General features: G+C 47.5%; 1 protein-coding gene across 8 annotated transcripts in view; it reads right to left on the bottom strand.

The window, feature by feature from the left end:
• Nucleotides 1–2,545: 2,545 nt before the first annotated feature.
• Nucleotides 2,546–14,959, bottom strand: part of SYNE2 (spectrin repeat containing nuclear envelope protein 2) — a 313,385-nt gene continuing 300,971 nt past the window's right edge. For 6 of the 8 annotated variants that reach the window (XM_036839615.1, XM_036839645.1, XM_036839661.1 and 3 more), the window contains 12 exons: nucleotides 14,357–14,551; nucleotides 13,559–13,841; nucleotides 12,980–13,048; nucleotides 11,925–12,064; nucleotides 9,969–10,083; nucleotides 9,043–9,245; nucleotides 7,885–8,085; nucleotides 6,788–6,916; nucleotides 5,382–5,573; nucleotides 4,532–4,615; nucleotides 3,970–4,019; nucleotides 2,546–3,687 (listed from right to left, as the gene is read on the bottom strand). In XM_036839615.1, the coding sequence (XP_036695510.1) occupies nucleotides 3,465–3,687; nucleotides 3,970–4,019; nucleotides 4,532–4,615; nucleotides 5,382–5,573; nucleotides 6,788–6,916; nucleotides 7,885–8,085; nucleotides 9,043–9,245; nucleotides 9,969–10,083; nucleotides 11,925–12,064; nucleotides 12,980–13,048; nucleotides 13,559–13,841; nucleotides 14,357–14,551 (1,884 nt within the window). In that variant the 3' untranslated portion in view covers nucleotides 2,546–3,464. The remainder of the gene's footprint in view (nucleotides 3,688–3,969; nucleotides 4,020–4,531; nucleotides 4,616–5,381; nucleotides 5,574–6,787; nucleotides 6,917–7,884; nucleotides 8,086–9,042; nucleotides 9,246–9,968; nucleotides 10,084–11,924; nucleotides 12,065–12,979; nucleotides 13,049–13,558; nucleotides 13,842–14,356; nucleotides 14,552–14,959) is intronic. The other 2 variants (XM_036839636.1, XM_036839653.1) reach the window with 2 other exon arrangements.

Raw genomic sequence — 14,959 nt, 5'->3', positions numbered from 1 at the left:
CTAGAATAGTCACCTCCTTTGGGCTGGAAAGAAGGGAAGGAGGTAGAGATTCTGCCTTTCGCCTCTGGAGAACCAGGAGCAAGGACCTTCTAACCAACTCAATGGCTTAAAGAAAAAGTTTGGGTAATATTTTCACTTAAATTTCCCTCTACGGTTATTGTAATCCATGAAAAGAGATGGATTATTTTAGAGTTAAAAGAGACTTTGAGGTTGCATGATAAAGCAGTACCTTTGTGTCCATATCACTTCCAACAATTTGGTAAAGGGAAGACAGTTCTCTTCAGCTGGTCCCTTTACATAAAGCTACTGGTGAATTGCACACATCCTGGGGTGTCTGACCCACACAAGGGCCACCAGTGCTGAAGTCTGGCCTTCATCTACTGACAAGCTTCCTTGGCTTCCCCAAGGTTTGCACTTTGCAGAGAAGGAGAGAGAGACCAAGATTGCTTCGAGTCCATGGTGTCTCCCGAGTGTCAAGAGATGCAGGTTTAGGAGCAGGTAACTGAGGAACTGGGTCAGTAACTTCTTTTTTTTTTTCCATATTCTTTTCCATTATGGTTTATTACAGGATATTAAATATAGTTCCCTGTGCTATACAGTAGGACCTTGTTGTTTATCCATTCTCTGTATAAAAGCTTACACGTGTGAACCCCAGCCTCCCACTCCATCCCTCTCCCACCCCCTCCCCCTTGGCAACCACATCTGTTCTCTATGTCTGTGATTCTGTTTCTGTTTCATAGATATGTTCATTTGTGTCATATTTTATTTTTCAAAAATTTATTTGGCTGCGCTGGGTCTTAGTTGTGGCACACAAGATCTTTAGTTGAGGCATGCAGGATTTTTAGTTGCGGCATGCGGGATCTTTTAGTGGCGGCATGTGGGATCTTTAGTTACGGCATGCAGGCTCTTAGTTGCGGCATGCGGGATCTAGTTCCCTGACCAGGGATTGAACCCGGGCCCCCTGCATTAGCAGCACATAGTCTTAACCACTGGACCACTAGGGAAGTCCCTGTGTCATATTTTAGATTCCACATATAAGCGATATATGGTATTTGTCTTTCTGACTTACTACGTCATTTAGTGTGATAATCTCTAGTTGCATCCATGTTGCTGCAAATGGCATATTTCATTCTTTTTTATGGCTGAGTAGTATTCCATTGTATATATGTGCCACATCTTCTTTATCCATTCATCTGTCAATGGACATTTAGGTTGTTTCCATGTCTTGGCTGTTGTGAAGAGTGCTGCTATGAACATAGGGGTGAATGTATCTTTTTGAATTATAGTCTTCTCTGGATATATGCCCAGGAGTGGGATTGCTGGGTCATATGGCAACTCTATTTTTAGTTTTCTGAGGAACATCCATACTGTCTTCCACAGTGGCTGCACCAACTTACATTCCCACCAACAGTGTAGGAGGGTTCCCTTTTCTCCACACCCTCTCCAACATTTGTTATTTGTAGACTTTTTAATGATGGCCATTCTGACTAGTGTGAGGTGGTAGCTCATTGTAGTTTTGATTTGCATTTCTCTAATAATTAGCGATGTTGAGCATCTTTTCATGTGCCTGTTGGCCATCTGTATTTCTTTGGAGAAATGTCTGTTTAGGTCTTCTGCCCATTTTTTGATTGGGTTGTTTTTTTGTTGTTGAGCTGTATGAGCTGTTGTATATTTTGGAAATTAAGCCCTTGTTGGTCTCATCGTTTGCAAATATTTTCTCCCATTCTGTAGGTTGTCTTTTCGTTTTGTTTATGGTTTCCTTTGCTGTGCAAAAGCCTGTAAGTTTGACTAGGTCCCTTTTGTTTTTATTTCTATTGCCTTGGGAGACTGACCTAAGAAAACACTGGTAAGATTTATGTCAGAGACCATTTTGCCTATGATTGCTTCTAGGAGTTTTATGGTGTCCTGTCTGTCTTATGTTTAAAAGTCTTTAAGCCATTTTGAGTTTATTTTTGTGCATGGTGAGAAGCTAACTTCACTGATTTACATGTGGCTGTCTAGCTTTCCCAGCACCACTTGCTGAAGAGACTGTCTTTTTCCCATTACATATTCTTGCCTCCTTTGTTGAAGATTAATTGACCGTAGGTGTGTGGGTTTATTTCTGGGCTCTCAATTCTGTTCCATCACACTCTTTGTTTGGGTGGGAAATAGACAGTGGTGCTGGAAATGGAAAGCAGACGGCTTTGTCTGTAACGTTTGTTAAACACTATGTGTTTGTTTGTTAGTTCACTCTGGAGGGAGCTGGGAATACGAAAATCTGGGTGAAATGATCCTTTCACGTTCACCTTCCACACTGTGCTGCCCTCATCACCTCCTACAGCATTGGAGGCTCAGGCACGGGGTAATCACCTCCTATACAGGTGTTGGTTTCTAGATCTCATAAGTTATTCTGTACAAAGATGATAAATAAGTAGAATATAAAGCTTAGCTCAAAATCTGTAAAACCCGCAAATCCCCTCAAATATTTAAAAAATAATTTTTGCTCTATGGAAGATTACACATAACGTTTAACTGCTTTGTAATATAATCTAGTACGACAAAAGTATGGCTTTTTTGTTTTCTTTTAATGAGAAACATCTGAGTTGTACATACCACAAACAAACAGCTTCAAGTCTCTGGACCAACCCCCCACCCGCCCGTGGCCAAACAGTTAAACAAAACCTGAAGCACCACTTTAAATGTGAAAAGTCTTATAAAATTAACTTACAAAAATGTCCCTATCAAGTCTGTAGTTTGTTTGTTTGGCATTTACTGTACATTAGTCAAAAAGCTCAAGCTAAAATCTGATTTTTTTAAAAAAATCAAAGTTTACATTATTCATACAGATTCTGCATTGTTAAAAAATATGCACAAATAACCACATCCATGCAATATAATTTCTTTAAAAATTTAAAGCAATATAAAAGAGCAGACCTAAGTACTGAGCAGAACATTTTGGTTTTATAACCTGTAGCTCCAAGATTGCTGCTGATTGATTGAAGTAAAATTAACTCTGAACATTTGAAATATGATTGTTTCAATCAATCAGCCAGGGGTGCGTGTGAGTTTCTGAACCATTTCTGAGGCGGACTCTGCTTGCTTGTTTCTGTAACGTGTATTATGTGATGAACACTACTGTTCACTGACCATATTCACTACATGTTAATAATGTGGTTTGACAAATCAGAATTCACAAAGTGCTTGGCTCTTCGGGAAACTGCAGTTTCCAGACATCCCGAAACCAATCAACTAAGCTTTGCCAAACTGCCCGGGGTGATGGGCTGCCCAGGTTCCCTGCCCTGGGGGAAGATCATTTGAAAGCTGCCCTGGGTCCTGAGAGAGCGCTCTCCGGTCATGCCCAGAGGGAGGTGTCCGCAGCAGGTGGTCCCTGGACCAGTGCTCAGAGTCACCCACAGATGGGTCTGGGGCTGTGAGTCGGGCACTGCGCAGAGGCTGGTGGGGGCGGTGCTGCGGCCGGGCGGCCTCTAGGTGGGGGGTGGCCCGTTGGTGTACCGCAGCATGGGGTAAAAGGACCTGGCAAAGTTGTTGGCCTGAGTGCAGCTGTAGTCCTCTTCGGAGGAGGGCAGCAGGCAGGCCAGGAACAGCAGCAGCAGCAAGAGCAGCTGGAGGGGCAGCGCCGCCCTGATCACCCGCGAGACGAAGGAGCGCGCGGGCCGCGAGCTTTCAGGGCCGGCGGGGCTGGGCGCCCTGGCAACAGAGGAGGTCGAGAGCTGATCCGGAGGTTCCGGAGGCAAACCCCACTCCCGTGACCTGACCCCCCTGCTTGCGTAAAGACAAACATCAGGACCTGAGATTAAAACGGGGCCAACGGCTGGGATTCAGCTTTGGAAGGGAAGCCCAGCCCCTTCCAAATGGAAGAAAACAAGCAAACCAATTTTTCCAAAGACCTTAAGAGTGGCATTGGCAAGCCTGCTGAGGGGAGAGGAGTGTGGGACAGGGAACCCATTGCCGGTGTTGTAATGCTGTTACCTGCTGGCTGTCTTGTTCTTGTCTTTTGTAGTTATCTCTGCTCTGAACTGCTAGATAAAAATAATCCAATTAGTAAACTGAAGATAGTTTAGTCCTGTCAATGATAAAACGTTCCTCCTTCTTAAATTATACATCTTTCTTAGGTTGTCTTCCTGCCAAGCTTTTGAGCCTAGAGTAATACATTTGAGATTACACTCTCTGAAGTAAGAAATAATTCAGTTAAACTAGGGAGAGTTTCATATTCCAGCCTGTTGACCTGTTGCCACGGAGAGATCAGGAAGCCCCTTCAGCAGTGCCAGGAGGGCTCCCAGCTTCCACAGCCAGCACAATCCCACCAGGGAAGAGTACTGAGCACAAGACAGCCTTTCCATTAGGTCTTTAAAAGTTTTTTTTTTTTTTTTTTTTAATCTTTGGAGTAAGCCGCTCTAGTGACCAGCAGGTTGAAGCAGAAATCTGTGCTATCATGAAATACTGGATGGGGCCTTGGAGGCCCAAGTCCCTGTCATCTCAATAACTTTCAAGAATAACCAGTGTCGTTCGCCTGGCAGAAGGGGGCTCTCACCTTGGCTTGGGGAGCTGGCAGAGGTGTTGCTGGAGGCTCTCCGGGGTCTGCTTCGTCCAAGCTGGGCAGAGGTGAGTCTGGGTTCTGAAATCCACACCCCAAGAGTTCAGTTCGGGGAAGCAGAAGGCTCTGAATAGTCTCAAGAGCACAAAAACATGGTTCCTGCAGGTTCTTCACTGTACCGCTCATCCCTTCCCCACTGTGATCCTTCTAAAAGGAGGGGCTCTTCTGGTGCGCTCACTCCCCCCTCTAACAGGGCCTTTCTCAGATGACAGGGGATGGAAGCAAGGTGAGGCCGGCCACTTGCATTAAAAACCCAGAGCACACATTAGGAGGGGGACAGAAACAGCCTGACAGTGAACTCGCGGTGGGTGATGTAATCACGTGGCCACATAGTCTGGGCTGCACGGGAGGAAAGATATATACTCTGGGATGGAGGGGAGGGGCTGCCCTACGTCTGGTGAGTCCATTTGTTCTGAGCTGGATCACATTTTAAGAGAAGAAGGTAGACAAATGAGAGAGTGGTGAGAGGAGAGTGACCAGGACAGGGAGAGGACCAGAAACCATCACGTGAGAACAGTGAAGGCAAGAAGGCAGAAACGACGGAGGGACCCGGCTTGTTTTCCATACCCCCAGCCACACTGATGGGTACCGTTGCTGCCTCCCTCTTACAAATGACAAAGCGGCTTTGAAGAGCCTTTGGTAACTTGTTAGGGCCACACAGCACAAAGGGGCACGACTCTTCTCTGACCGCTGCCACGTGCTTGCGGCCTCCCTCCCCAAGCAGGGCTGCCACGCTGCTTTCCCATTTGCATACGTTTTTATATTTAGAAGCTACAAGGGGACTCACCTGGCTTTGCTGCAAGGACACTAAGTCTTGGGACACTTGCTCAAGCAACTGTTTGAGTTTCTTCTCAATAACATGGACTTTCTCTTCAGCCTCAATGTAGTCTTCTCTGTGCCCCTTGATAAGCAGGCTGCTGGAAATCTCTTGTAAGGAGTTTACTTGAGGTTGACGCTCCACTAGCTCCTTTTCCAGTTGCTAAAAAAAAAAACGTGTGTCAAACAGTTGCTTACCGAAAGGGAAGCTAGTGTGGCCGGAAGAAGCTTTCTCTGTGCCAGGGAAGTTCCGGGATGAGTGGTGGCTGGTACCCAACTCAGAACCACCTTCTTCTACCTGCCTGCCTGTCCTCAAGCCTGGCATCACTTAGATAGCAAGTTGGTTACTCTCTACCCCTATTTTTTTTTTTTTAATTCCTTCTCATTCTGAAGACAATAGCGATGCTGGAGAAGTTAGAGGAAAGGAGTGAGGGGGGTGGTGTGGGAAGACTAGGTCCTCATCCCCGATGGCAGGAAGTTGAGGGAAAGTCTAAAGTGGACAAATTGAGAAAGCGCAGCTTACGCGTACCATTGAGAAATATAAGGAATCATGTGAATCTGCTTGTGCCGTCTTGCTCGACGTCTAACGTGGTAGCCGCTGGACAACGTGTGGCTACTGAACGTGATTAAAAGCTCAGTTTTAGTCACAGCAGCCACATGTCAAGCGCTTGGGTGCTACCATGGCCAGGAGCTGTTACCCTGGACAGTGCAGCTATGGGACATTTCCATCACTGCAGAAAGCTCTATTAGACAGAGCTGCTCTGGACACGGGGGCTTTACAAAGATTTTAGAACAAAAAAATATTTTTAAAGCAATGACCAGTGTTTTGATTAAATTTAAAATGTTTAAAACTAAACCACACACACACACAAAAAACTAAACCACACACAAATATATGGATAAAAATGTCACCTTGAGTGCAAGTGAGAATACATGGGTCTCACCTTGGCTTGCTGGTGAGATAAATATATGAAAACACAACCACCCTCCCAGAAGAAAGAATGTGTACGTGGCTATGGAAAACCCATACAGCTCATCATGACTGCCAGGTGACTGAACACCACGTTTCCTCCCAAATGAGCTGTATTCCACAAGGGAAAAATACTTCAAAGGGCCTTCAGTTTCTCAGGATCCTGCCAAACGCCTCCATCACCGGTTCCTGAGAGTCTTGAAGACTTCCTGCTCTGGACCACGGCTCTTTGCTCCTGCACTCACCCTGCTTTGGAACAGCGCAGGGATGCTCAATAGACACCAACCAGAACACGAGGGCAGAACACCATGTGGGCGCTGTTTCCAGAAACGCCAGGCGAGGCCACCTAAGCACTGACCTCCTGAAGAGGCCAGTGGTAGCGCAGGGCCCCTTAGGAGGAGACTTACCAGGAGCTCCTCGCGACATGCCAGGAGGGGCTGGGGGTCTGCCTCTGGGTCAATGACACGAGCCTTCTGCCTCCGGCTCTCGGCGCTCGCTAACCACAGCAGCAGGCTTTGACTCAGCTGGTGAAAGTCCTTAAAAACAGCAGACGTCAGAGCATGTCCCTTTCTTAGACCGTGAAGGCAGGTGTGCTGGGAAGCAGCGTGCCATTGCTAATCCATCATCGTCATTTGCTCTGCTGGTCCTTATCCAGTGAATACAAGGGCCAGATTTAAACTAAATGCCAGGGCCCCCAAAGGAGGGAAAGCAGGGCAGGAGAGCACTCGGCCCTGTCCCAGGAGGCACGCTGAATTCTGCCACGTTAAAAGTGCTGGCAGAAAGGTGGGGCTTCAGAACACCCCACCTGATATTACTAGGAGGAGCACACAAATTATTCAACACATCTGCTGGATTCACTGGTCAAGGGAGACACCCCAACAGGACAGACTATGGCCCAAAGACAGTGCTGCATGTGGTTGCTGGTGGGCTCCTGTTTCCTAGGATGGGGTCAGAGCTCACCTGTTGGGCATTTACTGTGTGGCCGGTGCTGGGTCAAGGTTATATGCATCTAGTCCTAAAAAGAACCCTGTGAGGTAGGCCCTGGAATTATTCCCATTTTCCAGATGAGAAAACTGAGGTCTAGAAGGTGCAGTGTTTTCCCCACAGTCACATGGCTACTAAAACTATAGAGCTGGGTTAAACTGCTCCTTGTTCTAGGGCCAGGTCTCTTAACACTCTCCTATCCAGTGTTCCTGGCGAAAGGACAGACACAGGGCAGTGTTGGTGTGACACTTCCAACCTACTGGAATGCTTGCTGGAACCCTTACAGTACGGGTGGGTCTGGGCAACACAGTGGGAAATGCAGGGCAAGCATCAGGCCTCTGAGACAGCAGGCGGGCTGCCTTGGAAACAAATGGTAAAGCACATGCTTCCTAACACAAACCATATTTGGCTGCGCGAAAGCAGCCTGAAGATGATAAACATAGCTCTTCTCCCACCCACGTGGGCCTGGCTGTGCTCGGGACTGGGCCTTGGGCACCGGCTGGGTGCTGAGTCGCCGTACCTGGCACTGCATGAGCGACAGCCGTAAGCCCTCTCTCCAGCTCTCCACCGCACCCTGGGCCGCGTCCCAGCGCAGCCGCAGCTGGCCGACTCTATCCTGGAGCTCTTTGGAGTCGGTGCTCTCAGCCTGCAGAAATTCCTTGCTGCTCACGTTGACAGAAACCACTAAGGCCTTGTGGGTGTCAAAGGCTTTTAGTATCTCCTACCGCAGAGGGAAAAGACTGGGTCAGGCACTCTGTAAACAGTGATGTGGGGTTCACTTTGAACCTCAGTGGGGAACGGATCTTCCAAACACTTCTCTAAGCCGTGGCCCGGGATACAAGAGCAACGTCGCCTGTCATTGGCTGGGAAGCCTCAGGTAAGGGAGCCTTACAAGGTCACGACTTGGCTGGCCAGATGACTGGGCTGAGGGACGTGGACCAACTACACCGGAGGCCTGAATAGACCCTGCTGGCCTCTGTCTGGCTTAATAACATTTCTGGATCAGATTAAAAGTCTTCTACATACAGCACACATAGTTATCCTGCATTCGCCCCAGCGTATCGCAGAAGTGTTATTCCTTAGGATGAATGGTAACCCCTGATATATCAGTGCACAAAGTAAAACAATAGTACAAATGTGAAGACTGCCTGGATACCCCAAAACTCCTATCTTGGGTCTTCTCGGGAGCCCAGGCTCATGTTCAGAGCACCCCCAAAGTGCAGGGCTCAAACTGCCCCTCCCCTGCTCCCTGGCTGGGCGGTGACAGCTCCTAACTGCGTAGCAGAGTAACCGGTCAGGCCGCAGTCGGTCAGTAGGTGCGCTGTCCTCCTCCTCACCCTCAGCACTCCACCCCCCGTCTTGCCTGCATACAGTTTGGAAGGGTGTTTTTAGGCTGCCTGTCCATGGCCACTGGGGGGGTCCCATAAGAGTCTAGGGGTCCCTCAGCAGTCAGATGGGAGCCACACCTCCCCAGCACTGCTCTGGGCTTTGGGATCATCTGGAGATGCTCCTCTGCATGAAAATACAAATCTTCACCTGTGTCCTTGCCAGTTACAGAAATGAACTGTGAGAGGCCACTAACCACACACTGTGTGCGAGCCGCCCCTGACGCGGCTGGCAGAGGATCTGATGTGCACATGCGTTCTGAAGTCCTCTTGCCCTCCACGCCCTCACTCACCTTCAGCCTCTTCACTCGGAGCTCCATTTCCTGCATACCAGAGGGAGGCTTTGCCAGCTTTAATGTTTCCAGCTCTGCTTCAGTTTTTTCCAGCCACGTGGTGATGTCGCTGATATCAGAGTTCAGCTGCTGCAAGTTCTGTTTTATTCTGAGTTTACTGTGAAGTTCTTGCGCTTGGATCAACTCCCATCTATCAAAGGCACCTGGAATAAAAAGCCGCCAATAAAAAGCAGCAATAATGCAAACAGATTTCTCTGCTTCCAACTAATTCAGCGTCACAGTGATAAAACCTGCAGGGGATGCTCCTTGCAGGAGCCTTGGGGTTTGGGGGTTATCACTTCCCCCAAGTGTGGAACAGCACGTTTCCCTCGCTCTGGTTCAAGGCCTGTGCTGCTGCGCTCCCACACAGGCCGGGACGAAGTAGGGAGCCGCTAGGAGGCCCAACGTGTTGCCAAGATGCACTGTGGTCCCAGGTTCAGCACTCCGGTTCATGCTGTATTTAAGGCACTCTCCCCTCTGTCCATGAACGATCAGGTCGATGCTTGCTATGCACTCGACTTTAGGCTCAGCTGAGTCATGACTTTTCTGGTCTCTCGAGGAGACACCCGACACAACTCTTCGATCATCATCTTCGTGTCTGATCTTCACATACAAGCGAAGTCATGCAGGTAAAAACAGACCCTTTATCATGAGGCTCATTTTGTCAATATTTAGAGAATAAATAACAGATAGGAATTTGTTCATAAATACAAGTCAGCTGATTCTAAAATAACAGTGGCTGCTATAGGCCAAGTTCAGCAGTTTTGGTGAATTATGTAGTTGGTCAGTTCCTAATCAATGTTCTGTTGAGCAGTGCCTTAAAGTAAATGTCCAGCTAACCCAAAACACCGTCTCTACCTCATAACAATGGCCCAATCTAACTGTACCTGACTGCTGCCCGGTGAGAGAAGCCAGGCCCTCGTCCTCCTGCTGTGGGCCGCCGGTCGGGACTCTTGGCTCTTCTTTGCCACCTTCAGTCCCTGGAGACAACAGCAGCTTTACCTAGAATGAGACAATTTTTATGTTACCATCTATACATTTTAAAGGCTGTCTGAAGAATGTCTTGGTTCATATTAACAGGTAAGAAATGAAGATATAGGAGCCCTTTCCTTCGAAGGGTAACTTGCTGGTAATACAGAGGCACTTTAGTGCATGGGTAGCATTTATAAGCAGCAGAGCTGATGGCAGAAATAAAGCTTCAGCAAAGGCACAGGGGGAGGGGTAAGCAGGTAAGATGTCAATATTGGGAATAAAATGGCCTGATTTAATTTGAGGCTTCCTAACACTCCTCAATCCAACCATGCAAAAAGACTTAAAAACAATCGTTGAGCTTACCAGACTGTTATTGTGTTAGCACTTTTACATTTGCACAGTATTTTACAAAATTTTAGTTATCCCTCCCAGTCACTCCATAGAGCTGGTTGGCATTATTATCACTGGGAATGGGAAACAGAGCACAAACCTGCCTCCTAGGGTCATTCATTACCAAGCGTTTATCTTTCACTGTACATATTGACTCTTGTGTTATCACAGAGCTGACTGGGCTGTTATCTCAGGACTTTCCAAAAATAAATGTATCTTTTTTTTTAAGAAAACTCATGTTTTTTGGATTGTGTCCATATGGCCTATTTGTGTGGAATGAAAAGAAAAAAACAAAAAACCTTCAGATTGGTGGCTGCAGACACACACACACAAAGGGCTGAGCTTCTGAAAGTGGCCAGGTAAGGAACAGAAGCATAGTTACTGGAAGAGGCCAAACCACATGGTCCTGGATGCAAAGCAAAGGTGAGGTGCTGGGGGCTCTCTCTCTGGGACTGTCAGGTCTTATTCGGCACCACAGAGGGACAGATTAAAAATGATAACTGCTTGCTAAGCAAGAGGAAGAGTTTCCGAGTTGGGCACGGGCAACCCATTATCAAGTGATTGGGCTCTGACCGTGTTTAGGCAGAACCTTCTCCAACTATCTAGCAACGTTCACTCCTCCACACAGAGGGCACGTTGACAACTAATGTAGTGATGCTCACATCACTTCTGGTTTCTCTAAGAGATGACACTAAAAAATGTGCGAGACGTCTTAATTTCAACTTGCTCATCACTAACTCTCTGTACCGAGAATGATCTGGGGCCAACGTTAAATCCTCCGCAGGCTGGCCCGCAACAGCTGCGTAGCCAGAGCATGGCAAGGGCTCATGTTGCCTGAGGAAAGTGCAACTAGAGGGAACAGTCACTGGTTTAACAACAATGACAAACCATATACAGTAGTGATAACAACAATAATAATAATGGTGACCACTTCGAGGGCCTTCTTTATACCTTCATACACATTAATCCTAACAACAATTATGTAAGGTAGGTTTATCCTCAGGTGAGGAAGGCTTACAGAGGCAAGGTAAAGTGTTTATGGTCCTAGAGCCATTTACTGGTAGGGCAGGGAATCAAACCCAGGTCAACCACTGCACACTGTCAAACCTTTCTGAATAGGAAGTCACGATTTTCTGAATAGGATGTGTAGTCAAGGTAAATATATCAAAGGTTTGGGAGCTCAGGAGCGGCTCAGGAAGGCCAGCACTTTGTTTCTCCGCTGTTTGCACGATGACTGACTCAACAGTAATAATCCCTGTCATAGCGCATCAACACTCAAAGACGGTGTTTGGCCAGACAGCTATCTCTAAGTCTAGTCAGTTATGCCAGAGTTTTCATGAAGTATGTCACCATGGGAAAACCAACCCAAAATATGCCTGGGGAGTGAGCACATACAACATACACCCAAAGCTCCCTCTCTTTAAATATTTTAACTATTACTCATGCACTTGGGTTGTGCTCTCAGTGGGGTCAAGACTTACGTAGGCTGGTTTATAAGGGGTGCTGGAATCGGAGGGGATGGGTTGGACATTCCTGTCACCTCCCATTTGTTTGTAGCGACGCTTGCGGCAGGGAGGGCTGTCAGGAACATGCCACGAGTGGCCTTCAGAAATGGATTTACCTGAAACAAAAAAATAGCAAGTGACAGTCCATTCTCTCCAACCAAAGCATTCATATTTAGTTACACAAAAAAGGTCATGGGTAACATGGCATCAGGTTATAGTATAACATGAGTTCTGCAGCTTTCCTTGCAAAGCATGCATGTTTGCAAAATGTCAGTATGTCCCAGAAGGGAATGAAATGAGACTCATGCAACTGAGCGACACTGGGCCTTCACTAGATGGGTTCACAATGGAGCACGACAAACACATGATCTGCTGCGGGATGAGTGGCCTTTTGGAGCCGGGGGCTCTAGTGGTGGGGGGCACTGGCGGCAAGGCCGGGTTTGGGGGCCAAGAGGACTGAAGGCCTCTTAGGAGTGAGGGAAGAGTGAACATCAGGATGGACTAGGGGACCAAAGGGCCGCTCGTGGCTCTCCCCAACCACTGCAGGTGGGGATGGGGCAGGGAATGAAGATCAGAGCTGCAAGTCAAGGAAAGGGAGGTGTCTTCTCCTGCGGCAAAGGCAACAGTACCCTCTCCCCCCCACCTCCCCACCCTCTTCCCAGGAAATCACCATAAGCAGGGTAGTAGTTCTAAACCAAGCCACCATGAAGAAAGCTTGGACCATGCCAAAGGGCTTGAGTGAGATGGAGAGAAAAATAAAAATTTAAAAAGGCACCTGAAAAATTCCCTTCTGCACAGGCCTGAAGGGGAGGAGGGGGAAGGCGTGGAGACTGCTCTGGTCTGGGAGGGTTTTGTATGGAGCACGAAGCTATGTGTGAGTACGGCAGTGCAAATACACCATGACACAAGGACCAAGGCGCATGGTGTCCACAGAAGGCAGAGGTCAGACATGACACGGGAGCGAGGTTTAGGATGCAGTGTGCACCACAGGACGCTGCCATGTTGAGACGCATGCACGGGCAGGGGCCTACCAGAAGATGCTTTCAAAGTTTTTGTGGTCATTTTAAGATATGCCTCAGGATTTTCAGGGATTTCTACATCTGAAAAAGAACAATGTCATTTTCCTCACTGCAGGCGTCTGTAGATGAATGCCCAAGTATTAAGTTAAAACAGTAGAAACATTGTCACCTGGGAGGAGAAAAGTGACTACCCTTTATCTGTTTTATTAAAAAGCTTTAAAGAACCAGAAGGATTTTTTCAGTTAACTCCTGACCGTCCGAAACAGCGGCGCGGGAGGGGAACTGCGTAGAAAGGACAGAGACACTCAATCTACTGATATTCTGAAAAACTCAATTGAAAAGGCCACTGATGAGCCTCCCGTCTATCAAGGGCCATCAGCAAACAGCCTTCATGTCCCGACGTGGACTTTGTTTATTTTTCCCTTTCATTCCACCAGGAATAGGAATGAGCCAGCTCTCAGGTAGGTCAAAGGCGGGCAGGACAGACACAGGAAGCCACAGGAAGTCTGGGTCGGCCACAGCCCGGAATCTGACCACCGAGAGCTGGCCGTGTTGCTCAGGTGCTAAGGACTTAGCTGTGCGGGTCCATACCTGACAGCGCACTGTAGTATGGGCCCTCCTCGTCTTCTTCGTGAGAGGAGGAGCCCCCCACGTCACCTGTGTGATCCCACTCCAGCGGGATGGAATCCACGCTCACGGGGGTCTCACAGCCGGAGCGCTCGGGCCCTGGCGCCGGGGGCACCAGGTGACAAAGGGACTGAGGGGACGAGGGCTCCTCGCTCTCTCTCCTTTTACGCCAAGAGTCGTCCTGGATCTCTCTGGGGTCTTCCACGTCCGTTTCATTCTCAGAGGCTTCCTTTTCATCTTCCAAGCCCTAGAATGGGGGTATCCAGTTTTCAGAATTAACCACTGGGAACTGGCGGCTTCTGAGTAAGTATTGGCTCTATATTAGTAAGTGTGGAAAGAGCACACTTTTCAACTCAGCTTTTTAAAGCAGACTCACAGATACAGAGAACAAACTAGAGGTTACTAGTGGGGAGAGGGAACTGGGGAGGGGGCAATATAGAGGTGGCGGACTAAGAGGTACAAACTATTAGGTATAGGATAAGCTACAAGGATATACGGTACAACACAGGGACTACAGCCAATATTTTATAATAACTATAAATGGAGTATAATCTTTAAAAATTGTGGATCACTATACTGTACACCTGTGACATATAATATTGTACAGCATAACAAAAACACAGTTTTTTTTGTTTTTTGTTTTAACCATAGAATAAATCATTGTTAACCATGCACAGTAAGTGTCCCAATTCTTTAATAAAAGTGGAGTCAAACATCAACCTCGGGTGGCCCAGCAGCCCCGCGTGAGGGGCAGCCCCTTACCGACGCGTGGGAGGTGAGCCGCCGGTGGAATCGGGAGACCCTGCCAAACACTTCCTGGCAATAGCGGTGCAGCTCCTCCAACTCATCCTCAATCAGCACGGCGTCCAGGGGCTCGCTCTTCTGAATGAGCTGCTCCCCAAAAACGATGAGCTGATCAATCTTGTTGGTATTTAGTGTAATTTCCTGCTGGAAACCCTATTTAGAATATGAGAAAGAAAGGATTTCAAACTCTAGCTTCATCAGTTTTTAACTAAGTGACTCCAAAGATTTAAGAATTTAAAATGATCATACGTATGTATTTTTTTCTTCCCCCTTCTGGGCACTGACTTTTCCAGTTAAAATGATTCTAAAGGTCTGACATGGATGAACCTTTACTGTTACTGGGTGTGAGGGACAGACCTTGTCTTATTGACGCTTGGTAGAATCAGAAAATTTCCCATAGTGAGTCTCCACCGGGCATTTCTGCTGACACAGTAATAATGCTCATTGGTGCCGTTATACCACGGAAGGCAAATTTCCATTTCTCAACCGCTTATAAAATTTAGCCAAGGAGGGAATTATAGTGCAATTAAAGTGTAGTACAGACATTTGTGACAGTGGGAG

The sequence above is a fragment of the Balaenoptera musculus genome, chromosome 2 (assembly GCF_009873245.2).
Source record: "Balaenoptera musculus isolate JJ_BM4_2016_0621 chromosome 2, mBalMus1.pri.v3, whole genome shotgun sequence".
NCBI classification, from domain to species: Eukaryota; Metazoa; Chordata; class Mammalia; order Artiodactyla; family Balaenopteridae; genus Balaenoptera; species Balaenoptera musculus.
This window is presented reverse-complemented; position numbering and strand designations above follow the sequence as displayed.